Source organism: Macaca thibetana, chromosome 3 (genome assembly GCF_024542745.1).
Source record: "Macaca thibetana thibetana isolate TM-01 chromosome 3, ASM2454274v1, whole genome shotgun sequence".
Lineage (NCBI taxonomy): Eukaryota > Metazoa > Chordata > Mammalia > Primates > Cercopithecidae > Macaca > Macaca thibetana.
In genome coordinates this window covers 85166190-85183730 of record NC_065580.1, presented here as the reverse complement: position 1 = coordinate 85183730, position 17541 = coordinate 85166190, and the positions used below count along the sequence as shown (strand labels likewise).

General features: G+C 33.6%; 1 protein-coding gene across 16 annotated transcripts in view; it reads left to right on the top strand.

Annotated features, from left to right (window-relative positions):
- DGKB (diacylglycerol kinase beta) overlaps window positions 1-17541 on the top strand; it is a 778174-nt gene that overhangs the window by 320360 nt on the left and 440273 nt on the right. For all 16 annotated transcript variants that reach the window (XM_050783046.1, XM_050783047.1, XM_050783043.1 and 13 more), the window contains 2 exons: window positions 14327-14412; window positions 16519-16608. In XM_050783046.1, the coding sequence (XP_050639003.1) occupies window positions 14327-14412; window positions 16519-16608 (176 nt within the window). The remainder of the gene's footprint in view (window positions 1-14326; window positions 14413-16518; window positions 16609-17541) is intronic.

Here is a 17541-nt window from a genome sequence, read left to right as displayed (position 1 = left end):
TGTGTCTCAGTTCCCCTGGCTAGGAAAAGGGATTCCCTTCCCCCTTGCGCTTCCCAGGTGAGGCAATGCCTCGCCCTGCTTCAGCTCTCGCTGGTCGGGCTGCAGCAGCTGACCAGCACTGATCGTCCGGCACTCCCCAGTGAGATGAACCCAGTACCTCAGTTGAAAATGCAGAAATCACGGGTCTTCTGTGTCACTCGCGCTGGGAGTTGGAAACTGGAGCTGTTCCTATTCTGCCATCTTGCTCCGCCCCCGTGTATGGTTGTTATTGCTAGTTCTCCTGGTGTAAAAATGACTTCCAGGCATATCCCCACAGCCCAGTGTGACTTTACACTGGTTTTCTGACATAAATTTAAAGAGCCAGAAGACATGTCTTGATAAAAATGGTCCCGAGCCTGCCTGTTAACAGAATATGTGTACAGTAGGGGAGAAATGAGGTTTGAAATGTACAAAGCTCAAAGCTTATCTGTGGAAAATTCTTCTAATGATCCCATTCAGTTCTCTTTAATGCTTCATCAAAACAGAAGCATTATTCTTCCTGGAATACAGTTAACAATGCTGTATAAACAATTATAAATTTTTATTATTGATGAAAGTTACATGATATTAAATTTATCATTATTCCTGTGCTTGTAGAGCACAGGCTATATCAGCTCCACAACCAGCAGGCATGTTTATGTGTAAAGTATATGTTTTATAAATCTCTATGAAATATCGCCATCAATGAAGATACGTAAAACTCACAATATATCATGTTATTAATATAGCAGTGGTTAATGTATATCATTAATTCAAAGAGTACTTAAGGTTAATCATTGAACAAAAAATTGAAATGCCTGCAAGTCTTACAGCTTGACTGTGACCAAAAAACAAATATTGATTTTCACATATTTTACAATAATACTAAAAATTTACTTTATCAATGATGACTTGTGAAGCTGAGTGGAACACTCCCAATAAATCATCAATTTAAACATATCTTAATAAATCATTCTAGAGGAAAAGAAAATCATCTTTTAACCTCAATACAAATATTATTTAAAATTGTCATATAAAAATGTAAAAACAAAGCATTAGACAGTTTATTAATTTACAAAACTTTGTTATTATTCTAGATCCCATGATGTAATGCTTGTAAGCTATCTTAAATTTACAATCTAATGTGATTTTTATTATATATATTTATTTATATATACACATCACTTTTATATAAGTTTATACACATTTATTTTGCATATTTTTTCTTAAAGAGAACCTCAATTTTTATACATAATCAGGATTCACTCTCCTGCTCCTTATTTATCAAAGAGAGATCATAGGAGGAAATTAACTTATTATTTTCAATACTCCATGAACACAAGTTCCATGGGTATCTTAAATTCCACATATCTATTACTAAACTAATTTTCTCACCTTTTCCCAAATTTACACACTGTTTTTATTCTCTAACTTGATGAATGAAAAGGCCATTCACTAAAGAACCGCTTTCCCATTCCCTCTGACAGTACGTCACTTCAGGCTTTCAAGATTTGTCATCTAACCACTCTCCTAGGATCTATATTTACCCTCCCTACATAATAACCCTTCACTCAATTTCTTCTCACATCAGTCCCCCAATTCATCAGCTAATTAACTTTACCCAAACTTCAAGATTCAACTCATGTGTCTGCAAGTCCACATTAACTGCCCTCAAACATCTTATAGTGACCTGAACTGTGTGTTTTTTTGTCTGCCTTCTCAGTTAAGCCAGTGAGATATTCAAAGGCAAGAATTCTACCTTGCTTTTGAATCTCTGGAATCTAACTCAGTTCCTAGTACACAGTTGTAGTTACTACATTTATATTAAATAATATAGATATATAGATGCAGGTGCCATTTAATTTATAGCTATTCTTTTGTATTTGACCCTAAGCAAAGTATTTTTTCCTCTAGAGAAGTCTAGATGTATTTCCTTTCAAAATACGTTCTTACTTCACACTCTAAGCTAACTCAGTGGAATGATCTGATCTGTATAAAATAAAAACACATTCAAATTGTTAATATTAAAAACATTCACACGACAGAATGGATTTTAGCAAATTTGTCAAACAGTCTTGAGCAACCTAATCACTTGTGCTGCTACATTTTAGGGATTAATTGTATAGACTATGAATTTTGGACCATGAATGGTATATATGAGCTTTCCAATTAGAAGCAATGAGAATGAATCATTTTAACTTCTTTCAAATATCAGGAAGACTGTGTAACTTCTGTTTTAATTGACACTGTATCGTATTTTTCTCTTCATTTTCAACTCATTACATCAGAATTGTCTGTCAATTCTCTATGTTTAGTCATGTAACTTACAAGTAATATTTTAAACTGCATTTCCAAACATATATATATACACATATCAGTACACACATAACTTATGCATATTCATTAGTACTTTTAGAGATGGACTTTCATGTATCGTGACCATAAATTTTACTGCATATTTGTAGCAGTAAATACAGGATGCAAATACTGAGTTCAATTAAATTCCTCCCTTTCTAGTGTAGAAAACAACTTACAGATGAGAGAAAATGACTTTTTAAAAGGTGTTTTGTGTTCTTCGGTGTCAAAAAACAAAATTACAACAAATTTAGTTTAAAGATCTCATTGGCTTATATTTGCAATTCTAGAATTGACTAACACCTAATTCTATAGAATAGAATGAGTGTTCCAGTGAACTGAGCACAGGAGTTTGACTTTAAAAGCAGAAGAGGGCTAAAGAAAGCAGAAATAAGGAATGAAAGGTGGATTGGTCCTTTCAAAGTTACTTTTCTCACAGGGTCAAAACAGAGGGGACTTCCTTATCATGCTAGCTCCGGTGAACTGGGCCCCGTCTGATTGGTTGCTGCAAATCTCCTTTTTTTTGTTTGTTTGCTTGTTTTGTTTTTTGAGACGGAGTCTCTCGCTGTGTCGCCCAGGCTGGGGTGCAGTAGCGGGGTGCAGTAGCGCGATCTCGGCTCACTGAAAGCTCCGCCTCCCGGGTTCCACCACGCCCGGCTAGTTTTTTGTATTTTTAGTAGAGACAGGGTTTCACCATGTTAGCCAGGATGGTCTCGATCTCCTGACCTCGTGATCCACCCGCCTCGGCCTCCCAAAGTGCTGGGATTACAGGCTTGAGCCACCACGCCTGGCCTGTTTGTTTGTTTTTTAACTGAACCATTTCAAGTTCAGTTTGACTACATGACAGCACAGTGACTCCATTCTGGTTTGGTCTGGTTTGTTGAGGCCTAGTGCAGAAGTTCAGTCTAAAATAATGACCACTCATAATTTTTGTTTAACATCTGTTAGTTAGTTTTTAAATATTAATTTGTATATTTTAAAAATATCCTTAAAGGGTTATAATTTTCCATGCGATAGAAAAAAAATATATTTTAACAAAATATATTTACAAAAGTGTTTTACTTATACTAATAAAATTATAAATATTTTCTATATGAGAGCGAGAATATTTCAACTAAATATTAATGTTTCTATTCACTCAGAAATGACTTTAAAATTTTTGATATTTCTGCCAATATTAATTTTTAAAGAAATATGTACATTAGTCAAGAAAGGAAAAATATTTAGGCTACATCATAGAACCTGTCATTTACTGACCTTTCATTTCTAACTCATTTTATAGTAGGAGGAATATTAAAGTTATTTAATGAAATAACATTTTAAGTTCCCCAGGAATAAATACTCTCATTTTCTGTGTCTCATGCTCTCTTTTGCCATTTCAGTCTGTGTTTTTCCCTTTCTCTGTCCCTCTCTCCTTCACTTTTGACACACGTAAGCATAAAAGATTTGTTCGAGATTTCCAGAAATAATGAAGTGAATGTTTCACTTATTAATGGTCCACTGGAATATGTATATTTTTCAAATACTCTAAAACTTGGTTGGTTATTATGGTAAGAGAATTAAGTTGCACTGGGTTTATAAAGATTAATTCAAATTATTTTTTTGTAACTATCCCACTTATCCACATGGAATGTCTTCCCAAAACAGTGTAAATGCAGCTTCCATACAGTATCTCAAAACTCTCACCGAATTTCTTGAAACAGGTGCATTTCCTAGTTTAACTAAATTTTATAATGTATTGTTGAAATAAAGTACATAATACATTAGATTGGAGGATATTATTGTAATTAATTTTACTTTTAATTAAAATGTTGAAAGAGTCACATTACATTCATGAAACATCAAAATCTACAGAGAAAAACATGAAATAACCTTTCCCCCATTTTGTAATATATGTAATAGAATGAAACTTTGGGGACTATAAATAATTCATGCATGGAGTTTTAAAAGATATTACACCAGCAATAATAATAATAATATCAATGATACCAAGGTATGTATAAATACAGTTTGGGTATTAGTAAATAAGCTGAAAGTTATTAAAAATTGGTTTTCTAGACCAAAAATATTGTTTCAAAAACAATGGTAACCTCACAAATCAGAAAACTCAGCCAGATTTTATTGAGGCAATTTTGAATCCATCTAATCTTGTAACTTTAAGAATAATATAGTATGTAACTGTGTACATGCAAGTATAAATATGAATTGAGTAGAATAATCAGAGACAAGTATGCTCCTTTCTGTCTCTAAATGCTTAAATCAGAATGCAGACCTTTCTTAAGGCAAGCTCTTGAAATTATTTTTTTTCTAAACAAGAAGGAGGAAAAAGAGAATTGATGACATATGGTAAAGTCATTTTGGATCCTTCAGCCTTGTGTTCCTTTAATACAAAGAGATATGAATATGTATAATTAAAGTGAGCATTCACCATGCATGGATATGCTGAAAATATTTATGACTCTCATACTGATTTCCTCTAAGTATCAAAAAATCATGTTATAATCTGTAACATATATATATATATGTACTACTTACAGCCATAGATTTATTTATTTTATATACTTGATCTGTTTCTAACCCATACAGCCACATTGTATATAAGTGATGGTATTTTTTAATAATAAAATATAAGATTGGAATGAAAAATAATATTTACATACTGAAGTTAAGAATTCTGATTTATGACACTTTCCAAGATTCTGGAATCACTACTATAATTTTCTTTTCTTTTAAAAAAGGTTTTCCTGGTGTGCTTTGTACCTAGTAACAATTAGGTACAAATGAAAATTTACTGCCTTTTCTGTATCTATTTTATCTTAACACAAAGTAAGCCTCTGAATCTTAGATGAAATTTTCTGGATTTGTTTTTGGTAATATTAAGCACCACAATTTCCCCACCTGCTCTTTTGTTATGGTGGTGGTAAGAATAATTAACATAAGATCTACGTTCTTAAAAGCTTTTTACATGTACAAAACAGTATCGTTAACTATAGGAACGGTGTTGTGCAGTGGATCTCTAGAACTTATTCATCTTGCATAACTGAAACTTGGTGGAATGTTATAGTGGTGATTATAGAGCATATATGATAAAAAGAAGCATCTGACAGAGGGCTGCTAAACCCAAATAATAGGCCCGCTTTCAAATTTAGCTATTGCAGATACATAGGAAACTCTCTAGGTGAATCAATGCTCTAAAGGCCAACATTGCAAATTCATCATCATTCGTTTTCTTCATAAATCATTCGAACTTTTAATTTCAAAAAAATTCATAAATTGATGCAAATAAATTCAGGACCCGAGCATGATTTCATTGCAAAATGTTTACGCTTATTCATTCTTCACATGGAACACTGTGGAACTGATAGGTAAATAGTACAATACACAGTACAAAAGTTTCCCCAGAGCGAAGTCCTTCCTGACACTCCTAATTTTCTCACTTCTCCCCATTGAAATGGTGACTCGTGATGTGGAAGCCTCACAGCTGCTCCTCATCACAGCCTTCCTGGGTGAAAAGTCAGTGCCATGCTGGACCCTGCATTTTGGCTCTTGCTGAGTTTCTTCGATTTACTTGTCCTCTATCACAGCTGTTTTCCTCTGTACCTTATGTCTCCCGTGCTATAGGCAGGTCTCCCAATTGTCCGCTGGCTAGTTTCAGATTAGATGCAGAAAAACTCTGCTTACTGCTTGTTAGAAAATTGTGACTATTCTGCCAGAACAGTGCAGGTGGAGGAGGTAGGGAAATCGAGGAGTGACACTCTGACCTAAAACACACCTATACTACTTTTAATAAAGAAAAAAATATAATTAAAGTAGTAATAACATGTGAATAGTAAATTGCATTTACATACGCATTTTCTTTATGTGTATATAAAGAGCTCAGCAAACCACGTGGTGTTAATTCCATTCTAAAGTTATGGAAACTGAGGGTCAGAATCACTAGATAAATCCCAAGGATATTATTCAATGAATGAATGCAGTAAGGAATGAATGAGTTTCTAGGGAAAACTGCATGGATTGAATGGATCAAGAAATTGAGATAAAGAGAGGTCAAATTTTCCAATTAGCAATCAATTTACAGAGAGTAAGCTGGTCTGACAGTCACATGGGGTTTATGTTTGGGGGTAGGATGCTGCTGAAGAACCAATGATGACAATTTTTAAAGAAAACAAGAATGAATAAGAGATGAAACATCATCATGGAATAGAAGAACAATGGTGAGTCAATTGGATGGTTAGGCTTTCACCAAAAACAGTTAGCTCTGTGGGAAATGTTGCAGCTACTGGCGTGTTTTACAAAGTTTTCTTAAGTTGCAGTGCCAATGTTTGAAAATCTAGGAGGGAGAATCAAATTGCTACAGGAATATAGCTGGAAAAGAAGCTGACTGAAGAAGAATTTAAAACCATAAATGTTTAAGAATAATTACTAAAGTAATTTAAACAATGATTTAAGACTTTTCTCTTAAAAAAAAAAACAGAAATTTAGGTTTTATATGCAAGTGCTACCAGTTTTCAAAGAACTTCAATAACTATACAAATTCTTCCACAAAAATAGTAAAAGGGGGACTACTCTGCAACATATTTCATGAGGCAGTATAATTTTAATTTTAAAAAGTAGATAAAAGTGGTATGAGGAAGAAAAATATGTCAATTTGTTCATAAACATCGATGCAAAATTTCTAAACAAAATATTAGTAAAGAAATTCAATTATCTTAAAAATATTAATACACAAGAATCAATTCGGGTGCATTACAGGATTGCAAGTATGGTTTAATAATGCAGATATATATAAATGTTTATCCTCACACTAACCAATTAAAGGACAGAGACCTTGTCAAATCTCAAAAATGAAGAAAAACTTAATATTGATATATAGTAAAAATTTTTATTGTGATAGGAGTAGAAGGGAAACTTGTTAACCTCATAAAAAATCTCCATCAAAAAAAAGGAAAGTAAAAAGAAAGAAAAATAAAATCTCAATAGCAGATATCCTAAATGGGCGGATTCCAAAAGTAATTCTTAGCTTCAGGAACAAGATCTGGATATTCACTATGAATACTCCTATTCAACAATATGTTGGAATTCTGTCAAGGAAAAAGAGGGAAATAAATAACAATTACAAGGACTGGAGATTACTAATAATACTATTGCTATTAACAAATGCCACTATTACATACATAGAAATTCAAATGTATCCACAAACAAAATGTAAGCAATAGAAAAACAGTGATAATATGATTATTTATAAAATTAATGTGTGACAGTCGAATATGTTTATATACACCAGCAACAAAAATGTTAATGTTATTAATAAACATAATTTTTAAATGTTTAAAATATCAACAAAAGCTACAAACAACCAAGAATAAATCTAACAAAATATGTGCAAGACCTGTTAGCACAAAATTTAAATCTTTGTTGAAGGATTTTAAAGAATATCTAAATAAATCAAGCAATATTACATTCATGAATAAGGAAACTTTATTCATATTATACATGTGTTATTGCTTCCAAAATTAATATATACTTTTAATGCAACTTCAGTCAAAATCATGATTGGTTTTTCTTACTATTATCTTAATTTTTATGAAATATGATGAGTTTAAATGATATGAAAATAAAAAAAGAAATAATTGGTAAGATTCTTCATGCCCTGAGATATGGACATACTGGAAAGCTATAGTAATTGTGAGAGTTTGGTACTAGTGCAGAGATGGACAAAGTCGTGAGTAAAACACAATAGAGAATACAGATAGAAATGTACCCATATGTGGAAGTAATATTTATCATGGACTTTGCATAGTAGAAAATTGAATTATTCAATAAATGAAAAGATGGATAAAAAATAAATAGAAAAAAAATGCTGCACTACAGCTAAAAGGAAGGATGAAAGGGAGTGAGAAAGGAAAAAAGGGAGGGCCAGAGGCCAGGATAAAGGGGAGATGGGAGAAAGTGGGGAGAGAAGAAAATAAAGTACTTCACACCACATCAAACTAAGAATTTCTATGTCGAAAGTAAAACTGACATTTTAAGAGAGTATATGTGAGTTCTGAGCTCTGAGTAAGGAAGCTTGTCTTACAGAAGACTCGTAACCACTTATCAATGGGATGATGAAATTGAATATTAAAACTAAGTTCTTATTCATTACAATGAAAGTAAAAGAAGAAACTTTAAATTTGTAGAAGATATTTGAAAACAATTATCAAAAAAGGACTAAAATCAAAGACATGTAAAAATTTTTTACAAACCAACAAGGTAAAAAGGAATAGATAATAGAAACAAAAAGGATAAATAGGCATTTCATGAAAGTAAGAAATAAATAAAATGAAAAAGTGTGACAAGTGTTAAAGAGAATGGATTTAATAGAGCACATCCATTGTACATTGGTGCAACTTCTTTGCGAAAACCATTGACCTTATCTGGTGAAGTTGCATATTAATATGCATTACTCTAAAGTGGCCACTGCCCTTAAGCACTAAGAAGTATGTACAGGCATACCTTGGAGATATTGTGAGTTTGGTTCCACACCACCACAATAAAGTGAATATCACAAATTTTTTGGTTTCCCGGTACATATAAAAGTTATGTTTATACTCTTGTCTATTAAATGTGCAATAGCATTATGGCTTAACAATGTATATACCTTAACTTAAAAATAATTCATTGCAAAAAAATAGTAACAATCATCTGAGCTTCCAGGGAGTCATAATGTTTTCTCTGGTAGAGGGTCTAGCCTTGATGTTAATGGGAACCAAATGATCAGAATGGTGGTTGCTGAAGGCGATGTGACTCTAGTAGTTTCTTAAAAGAAGACAACAATGAAATTTGACCCATTGATGAACTCTTACTTTTATAAAAGATTTCTCTCTAGCATGTGATGCTATTTGCTAGCATGTACACACAGTAGAACTTCTTCCAGAATTTGAGTCAGTCTTCTCAAATCCTACTGTTGCTTTATCAATTAAATTTATGTAATAATCTAAATCCTTTGTTACCATTTCAACAGTGTTCACAGCATCTTTACCAGGAGTAGATTCCATCTCAAGAAACCCCCTTTTTTTGCTTATCTCTAAGAATCAATTCCTCATCCTTTCAAATTCTATGATGAGATTTCGGCCATTCAGTCACATGCAGGCTCCACTTACAATTCTACTTCTTGCTATTTTTATGACATCTGCAGTGACTTCCTCCACTGAAGTCCTGAACCCTTTAAAGTCATCCATGAGGCTTAGCATCAACTTCTTCCAAACTCTTGTTAATGCTGATATTTTGACCTCTGTCCATGAATTATGAATGTTCTTAATGACACCTAGATTATTAAATCCTTTTCAGAGGTTGTCAATTTACTTTGCCCAGATCCCCAAAATGAATCACTGTCTATGGCACCTATAGCCATATGAAATGTATTTCTTAAATAAGACTTGAAAGTTGAATTACTCCTTGATCAATGAGCTGCAGAATGTATGCTTTGTTTGCAGGCATGAAAACAACATTCATCTGTTTGCACATCTCCGTCAGAATATTGGGTGACCAGGTACATTGTCAATGAAAATAACATTTTGAAAGGAATTTTTTTTTTTTTTTTTTTTGAGAAGTATGTCTCAATTGTGGACTTAAAATACTCAGTAAACCATGCTGTAAAGAAATGTGCTGTCACTCAGGCTTTGTTCTACCATTTATAGTGCACAGGTAGAGTAGCATAATTCTTAAGGGCCCTAGGATTTTCAGAATGGTAAATGAGCATTGGCTTCAACTTAAAATCATCAGCTTCATGGTGTATATGTGCCACATTTTCTTAATCCAATCTGTCACTGATGGACATTAGGGTTGATTCCAAGTCTTTGCTATTGTGAATAGTGCTGCAATAAACATACGTGTGCATGTGTCTTTATACCAGCATAATTTATAATCCTTTGGGTATATACCCAGTAATGGGATGGCTGGGTCATATGGTACATCTAGTTCTAGATCCTTGAGGAATCGCCATACTGTTTTCCATAATGGTTGAACTAGTTTACAATCCCACCAACCATGGAATACTATGCAGCCATCAAAAAGGATGAGTTTGTGTCCTTTGTAGGGACATGGATGCAGCTGGAAACCATCATTCTTAGCAAACTATCAGAAGAACAGAAAACCAAACACCACATGTTCTCACTCATAGGTGGGAACTGAACAATGAGATCACTTGGACTCAGGAAGGGGAACATCACACACCGGGGCCTATCATGGGGAGGGGGGAGGGGGGAGGGATTGCATTGGGAGTTATACCTGATGTAAATGACGAGTTGATGGGTGCAGCACAGCAACATGGCACAAGTATACATATGTAACAAACCTGCACGTTATGCACATGTACCCTACAACTTAAAGTATAATAATAATAAATTAATTTAAAAAAATAAATAAAAAATAAAATAAAATAAAATAAAATAATCAGCTTCATTAGACCCTAACAAGAGAGCCAGCCTGTTCTTTGAAGCTTTGAGGCCAGGCATTGACTTCTCCTTTGTAGTTATCAAAGTCCTAGATGGCATCTTCTTCCATTAGAAGGCTATGTTGTCTACACTGAAAAATTGTTGTTTAGTGTACCACCTTTATCAATAATTGTAGCTAGATCTTCTGGATAATTTGCTACCACTTCTTCCTCAGCATTTGCTGTTTATGCAGCTTCTTTCCTTAAGCTTCAGGAACCAACATCTGCTTGCATCAAACTATTTTTCAGCTTCCTCACATCTCTCAGCCTTCATAGAATTGAATAGAGTTAGGAGCTTGCTCTGGATTTGTCTTTAGCTTAAGGGAATGTTGTGGCTCCTTCTATCTTCTGTCTAGACCACTAAAACCTTCTCCATATCAGCAGTAAGGATATTTCGCCTTCTTGTTTGTGTGTTCACTGCAGTAGCACTTTTAATTTCCTTCAAGAACTTTGCCTTTGCTTTTACAACTTAGCTTACAGGCACAAAAGAGCTAGCTTTTGGCCTGCCTATGCTTTTGACATGCTTTCCTCATTCAGCTTAATACTTTCTAGCTTTTGATTGAAAGAGAAATGCAACTCTTTGTTTCACTTGAACACTTAGAGGACATTGTAGGGTTGTTAATTAGCCTAATTTCAATACTGTTGTGTCTAAGGGAATTGAGAGGCCTGAGGACAGGAAGAGAAACAGGAGAATGGCTGGTGGGTGGAGCAGTCAGAACACACACAATATTAGCGATTAAGTTATCTGTCTTATATGGACGTGGTTCATGGCACCTCAAAACAATTACTATAATAACTTCACAGATCACCATAACAGATGTAATAATAATGAAAAAGTTTGAAATATTGTGATAATTACAAAAATGTGACACAGACACCAAGTGATCATGTGCTGTTGGAAAAAATGGCACTGATAGACTTGCTAGAAGCAGAGTTGCCACAAACATTCAAGTTGTAAAAACTGCGGTATCTGCTAAGTTCAATAAAGTAAAGAGCAATACAATGAGGTATGCCTGTATAAGAATGCACTTTTTGCAAGAATGTAAAGCAAACCAATTGAAATGCCCATTGACATGGATTTTAAAAGACATATAAGTGGTATTTAACACAGCAGTAGGAGTTAAAAGAACTTCAGCTACATGTGGAAAAAGCTTCAGCTACAACATAAATGAATCTGAGTACCAGTGCTAACTGGGAAAAGTAGAAAGACACATACCGATCATGTCAGACACATGGTAACTCAGTATTCAGAACAGCGCTCACCTTTGTAAATTGGAAAGAGCAGTGCTATAGGGAAAGAAAACAGAGAAATATGTAAATTATTGGAAATGTTCTACCACCTGGAATGGGAAACTGGTACGTATGTGTTTATTCTATTGTACATATATTAGTATAAGCAAAACAATAAGCATTAGAACCGAAGAAAATATTTGCAACATGTCTCACAAAGGTTAAATATCCACAATATAATAAATGAGAAAATGCATGAAAGTTTCCTGTTCCAAATATCCATGGATATTATAATCAGATGATGGGTTTTAGTAATTTTTATACATATATTTATGCAGTGTTGGTATTACCTTGACAAAACTTTTTTAAATCATGCAAATTTAAATGCAAAGATTGCTATAATATGCAAAGAGTTTGTAAAGTATTATTAAAAGACAACTCGCCCAGTGCAGTGGCTCACACCTGTAATCCCAACACTTTGGGAGGCCGAGGAGAATGGATCACCTGAGGTCAACAGTTTGAGACCAGCCTGGCCAACATGGTGAAACCCTGTCTCTACTGAAAATACAAAAATTAGCCAGGCGTGGTGGCGGGCACCTGTAATCCCAGCTTACTTGGGAGGCTGAGGCAGGAGAATTGCTTGAACCCAGGAGAAGGAGGTTGCAGTGAGTCGAGATTGCACCATTGCACTCCATACTGGGCAACAAAAGCAAAACTCCATCTCAAAAAATAAAAATAAAAAATAAAAAAACAATTCAATAGAAAGAAAGGTGCATCTTTGAATGTTCTTTGCATAGGAGAGGTTACACATCTCCAGGAAATGTATAAAAATATGTTCAACTCACTAGTAAACAGGGAAGTGTGATTTTACAACAAATAAAAAGACATTGGTTTTCACTCATTATTACAGAAATATCATAAAGTTGTTCATATGTGGTGTTTTGTGGTTGCAAAGAAATGGACCCTTGCGTATTTGACAGTGGGAGCCATTCAGAGGGATATATTGATGTAATGGAATATTTTTCTCCAGAGTGGCCTTCAAAACACATGCACACATTTACACAAATGTTCTTCAAATAATGTTAAATACAATACTTTTTTGTAATAATGAGACACCAGAAAAAGCTTAAAAATTCATAAAAGAAATCATTTATTGTATCTTGTAGTGTGTGCACTTATTACAAAACATGATGCAGTGCTTAAAAATAATAATCTGACAGAATGCCACACGTGACATCTGCATATGTTATATACTGATACACAAAGTTCTCTAAGACATATTTGAAGTTAAAATAAAACCACACAAGTTAATGAACAGTATGTATAGCACAATTTTATTCGTGTTGAACATATATGTGTAATACAGACATGTATGAATATTTGTATATATAAGTACGTAGAAAAATTCCTTGGATAGTTGCATATTATATCACTGTCAGTTGTTATCTTTGGGACAAGGGAGGTGAAGGGACACATACAAAAATTTCTGTCCTGTTTCAATTTTTTATTGCAATAAAGTAGGCTATGACTGTATAGCTGGCTACATTACCTGCCTTTGTTGCTTTTCACAAGGTAGGTTGCATTATTAAGCACACTGCATGCAGTAACAGCAGAAGCAGTGGGTATTTATGGCAGCTGACCCAGCAATTAGGCTGGAGTGTTCCTGGATGGAAAATGCTGTCAACCAGGTCAAAATACAAGGTGAAGCCTGACTCCTACTTGCAGATTCTCAGTCAAAAGAAAAGTTGGCTAGAACCCCAGTTGCAGTCTGATCAATTTCTCCCAGTAATGGAGAAAGTACAAAATTGTTAAAGACATATTTACTGACATAACTGTCACATTTATATATTCACTCAAAAGATAATTTTGGATTGAAGAAATTTATTAAGTGAAATAATGTAGTATATGTCATTCTGGGTTATGTGAACTGCAAATCACATCTAGGAGAATATCTTAATGAAAATTATTATGATTTGCTAATTTTATTCTTAAAATTTTAGAGTTTATTAAAGAAAAATAGAGTATATTCATTATGGAATCTAGACTATATAATTACAAAATATTTTTAAATTATAGAATCCTGAATATATAATTATAAAATAGGATTAAAGCTATGTAAGTTATGATTGAGATATTTTAGTTTTTATAAAATAAAAATGTATTTCATCAGGTAAAATGCTAATGATACAAAACTGAAAATATCTTATTTTTAAACTATTAATCATGTGCCATAACATGCTTATTTTTCAGGTTAAACTTTTTCCGTGATGTCCCTGACTTCAGAGTGTTAGCCTGTGGTGGAGACGGAACCGTGGGCTGGGTTTTGGATTGCATAGGTAATGCAGACACATACTTAACATGACTGGGGAGAGAGCAATAGCTTTAAATCCTGTTTCATCTATGTATCTATTGCTTGTATCATTATCTTTGGAAGCAGTGATATAATTGGACATCTGGAGGTTTGTACACTATTTACTGGTTTAACATATTATTCTATAGTTCAAAAATTTAACTGGCAAAATAGTTTACAAGTATCTAGAAATCCTTCCTTTCTAATCCACTTCTTACAGTGTTTACCAAATTTTCAGAGTTGTTTTCAAATGCGGCTCTAGGAAATCAGATTGTTTGTGTGCCCCAGACAAGGAACTGAAGGAGCAGTCTTAGTATTTGTGATAAAGTCTGTGCCAAATTGATGTTCTTACATTATTAAAACATGGACCCTCAAAATCTTACCCTCTGTATACATTCATATCGTTATCATCCACCATCATCATCATCATAGCTAATTTTTATTCATCATGTTGTCTTGTTTATTCCTCACAACTCTATGACACAGATAGTATTAATAATCCCATGTAGAGATAGGGAACCTAAAACTTGGTAAAAGTAAATAACTACAACAAAGTCTTATAGTTGTGAACTGAGAGAGCTGAGATTAGAACCCACAGTTAAACCTTATCTATATTGCCTCTCTATTTAAGTTGAAAAAGCTCAATTTTTATAAGCAAACAACACAAGAACATCACTGACAATGTAAGATAAGTATGCAGCACAAGAAAAACTATAAATTCAGGAAAATTATTTGGTTTTTCAGATATAGTCAGTTGTCGGAACTGGTTATTAGTTAGAAAAAGAGATCATGAATAGGCCTTTATGAGGAAATACATCCAAAACAAATATTGACTCTCTTTGGTCTCATTTCAGTTACTGCATTGATCAATTCTTTGTTTAAAACAGGCCCTTTCATAGAACGAATTGATTCAAAAGAAGTTTTACCTTCTGTATAAATTGAAACAGACACCTATTTAGTCAATGCAGATAACATTTTGTCTTTGCATACGCTAAAAATATTCAAATTAAAAATAAATACATGTTGGCAACACTTTTGATAAGGATCTAACAGCTTTAATCTACTAATATTTGATTTAAAAAGCAACAGTGAAAATTCTGATCTGGCCTTCCATTAAACAATGTAGATCGTATTTACATGTTTTATCTGAGAAGACAACAGAATTCAAGAACTACAAAAGTTAATGAGTTAGTTGGAAAAGTATCTGAGGACTTGTAAGGATTTTAGAGGAAAAATAGCAGGAATTCTTAGCTTGTTTTAGCCCTCAAAATCTTGTCGTTGGCTATTTCATTGTGACATGTCCCTACATTATCTAGCCCCTCTATCCTACACACATACATACATTGATTTTGAGGGGCTAAGGAGGAAGAAAAAATAAAAGAAAGTAATATACATTTGTGAGATTAATTCAAGGCATGCGATGATTCAAGCCAAAGCATATGGGATGTCAGCGGCAGAGATCTTTACTGCTCTGAACCCAAAGCATTATGTGATGTAAAGATTAATCTCATGGAAAACCTGCTGATCTCGGTGTACTCCAGCTGTTAACGTTGTGTTCCGTTTGCTCCGACACAAAGCCGCACCACGGGTGGGAAAAAGTCAAGGACATTGTTAGCAATTTACTCACTTCTATAATTCAACAGTTTGCAAATATTTTATTCCTCTAAGTAAAATGTACCTGGAATTGATGTTGCAAAAGGACTTTATATAGGAACCTACACATCCATCCTAGTTGTGTCTCTGTATTGTAATCTTATGCTGTATATAATAATATCCCTGAGGATTGTAATTGAGACAAGACACACAACAATTTTTAGTTCAGTTAAGGTATTTAAAAAGCTTTCCTCTTGCCTGAGTTTTGAAAATTCCATCATTCTGTGAATAATAGTATTTGTGTTTTATCAATTGCTACAAATGTTTACAAATTATCCATAATTCATTATGGTATATATCTTAAAAATACAATTATGTTTTGTTTATGAGTACCTATTGAAATTCCTTCATTTAATGTCATCAGCCTATCTTTCTATTTCCATTGTTTTATTTGAATTTGAAATTTTCTTTATTTGTATTTTTTTTTTTTATTCTGCAGAAAAGGCCAATGTAGGCAAGCATCCTCCAGTTGCAATTCTGCCTCTTGGGACTGGCAATGATCTAGCGAGATGCCTGCGATGGGGAGGAGGTAAAGCAGCTGCAACAACAAAAGCAGAAACAGTACACAACACCCTTTTCCCTTGCAAAACAAAAAGAAAAAAAAAAAAAAGAAACAAAAACCATATGATTTCAGTGAATATAACAGATATGGTATATATAATATATCATTTTGAGCAATAATCTTGGATAGAAGAACAAATAGTGGTCAAAGAGACCATGGGTATTGGGTTTTAATGTGGTATTAATTACAGACTTAAACTAGACGAGTGCAAGTTTCCAAACATCTCTGGTTTTTGTTTTTGTTTTTTTATTTTTTGTTTTGATTTTTTTGTTAGAAAATAAGGTACATATGGATGCACTTAATTTTTATATTTTTAATTTATAAGTTTGGTGGTAAAATCACAAAGGAAAAATGAAAGGCTTAACAAATTAGTTTCCCAGGAGTGAATACGTTAAATAATACTCAGTTTTTAAGACTCACTCTATGCTAGCCAGCTGTGCTCTGCACTTTGGATACAGAGTTGACAAAATAAAAACAAAAATACCTTAACTTTTAGTGGCACATAAAATCATATGTGAGACTTTACACTAACAAGTAAACAGATGATCATTGTAAGGAAAGACATCACTGAGGATATGACATAGAAAAAAAAAAAAAACCTACTAGCTAGATAATGACACAGCCATGTAAAGCTGGGTGTGAACTTCATAGGCAGAGGGAACATCGAGTTCAAAAGCCCAAAGGTGGCAAGGCACTTGACGTATTCAAGAAACTGAAACTGAAATAGCGTGGGTGGAGTAGGGTAAGCAAGAGAGAATATTTTGAGATGAGGTCTTAAAACATTTTGCAGAGTCACTAATAGGCTATATTTATCTGAAGATCACTGAACGCTACCAGATAAGATCACTAAACACCACCAGACTTTGGTAAAGAAACAGGACTTGAATGCTAAATATTTTT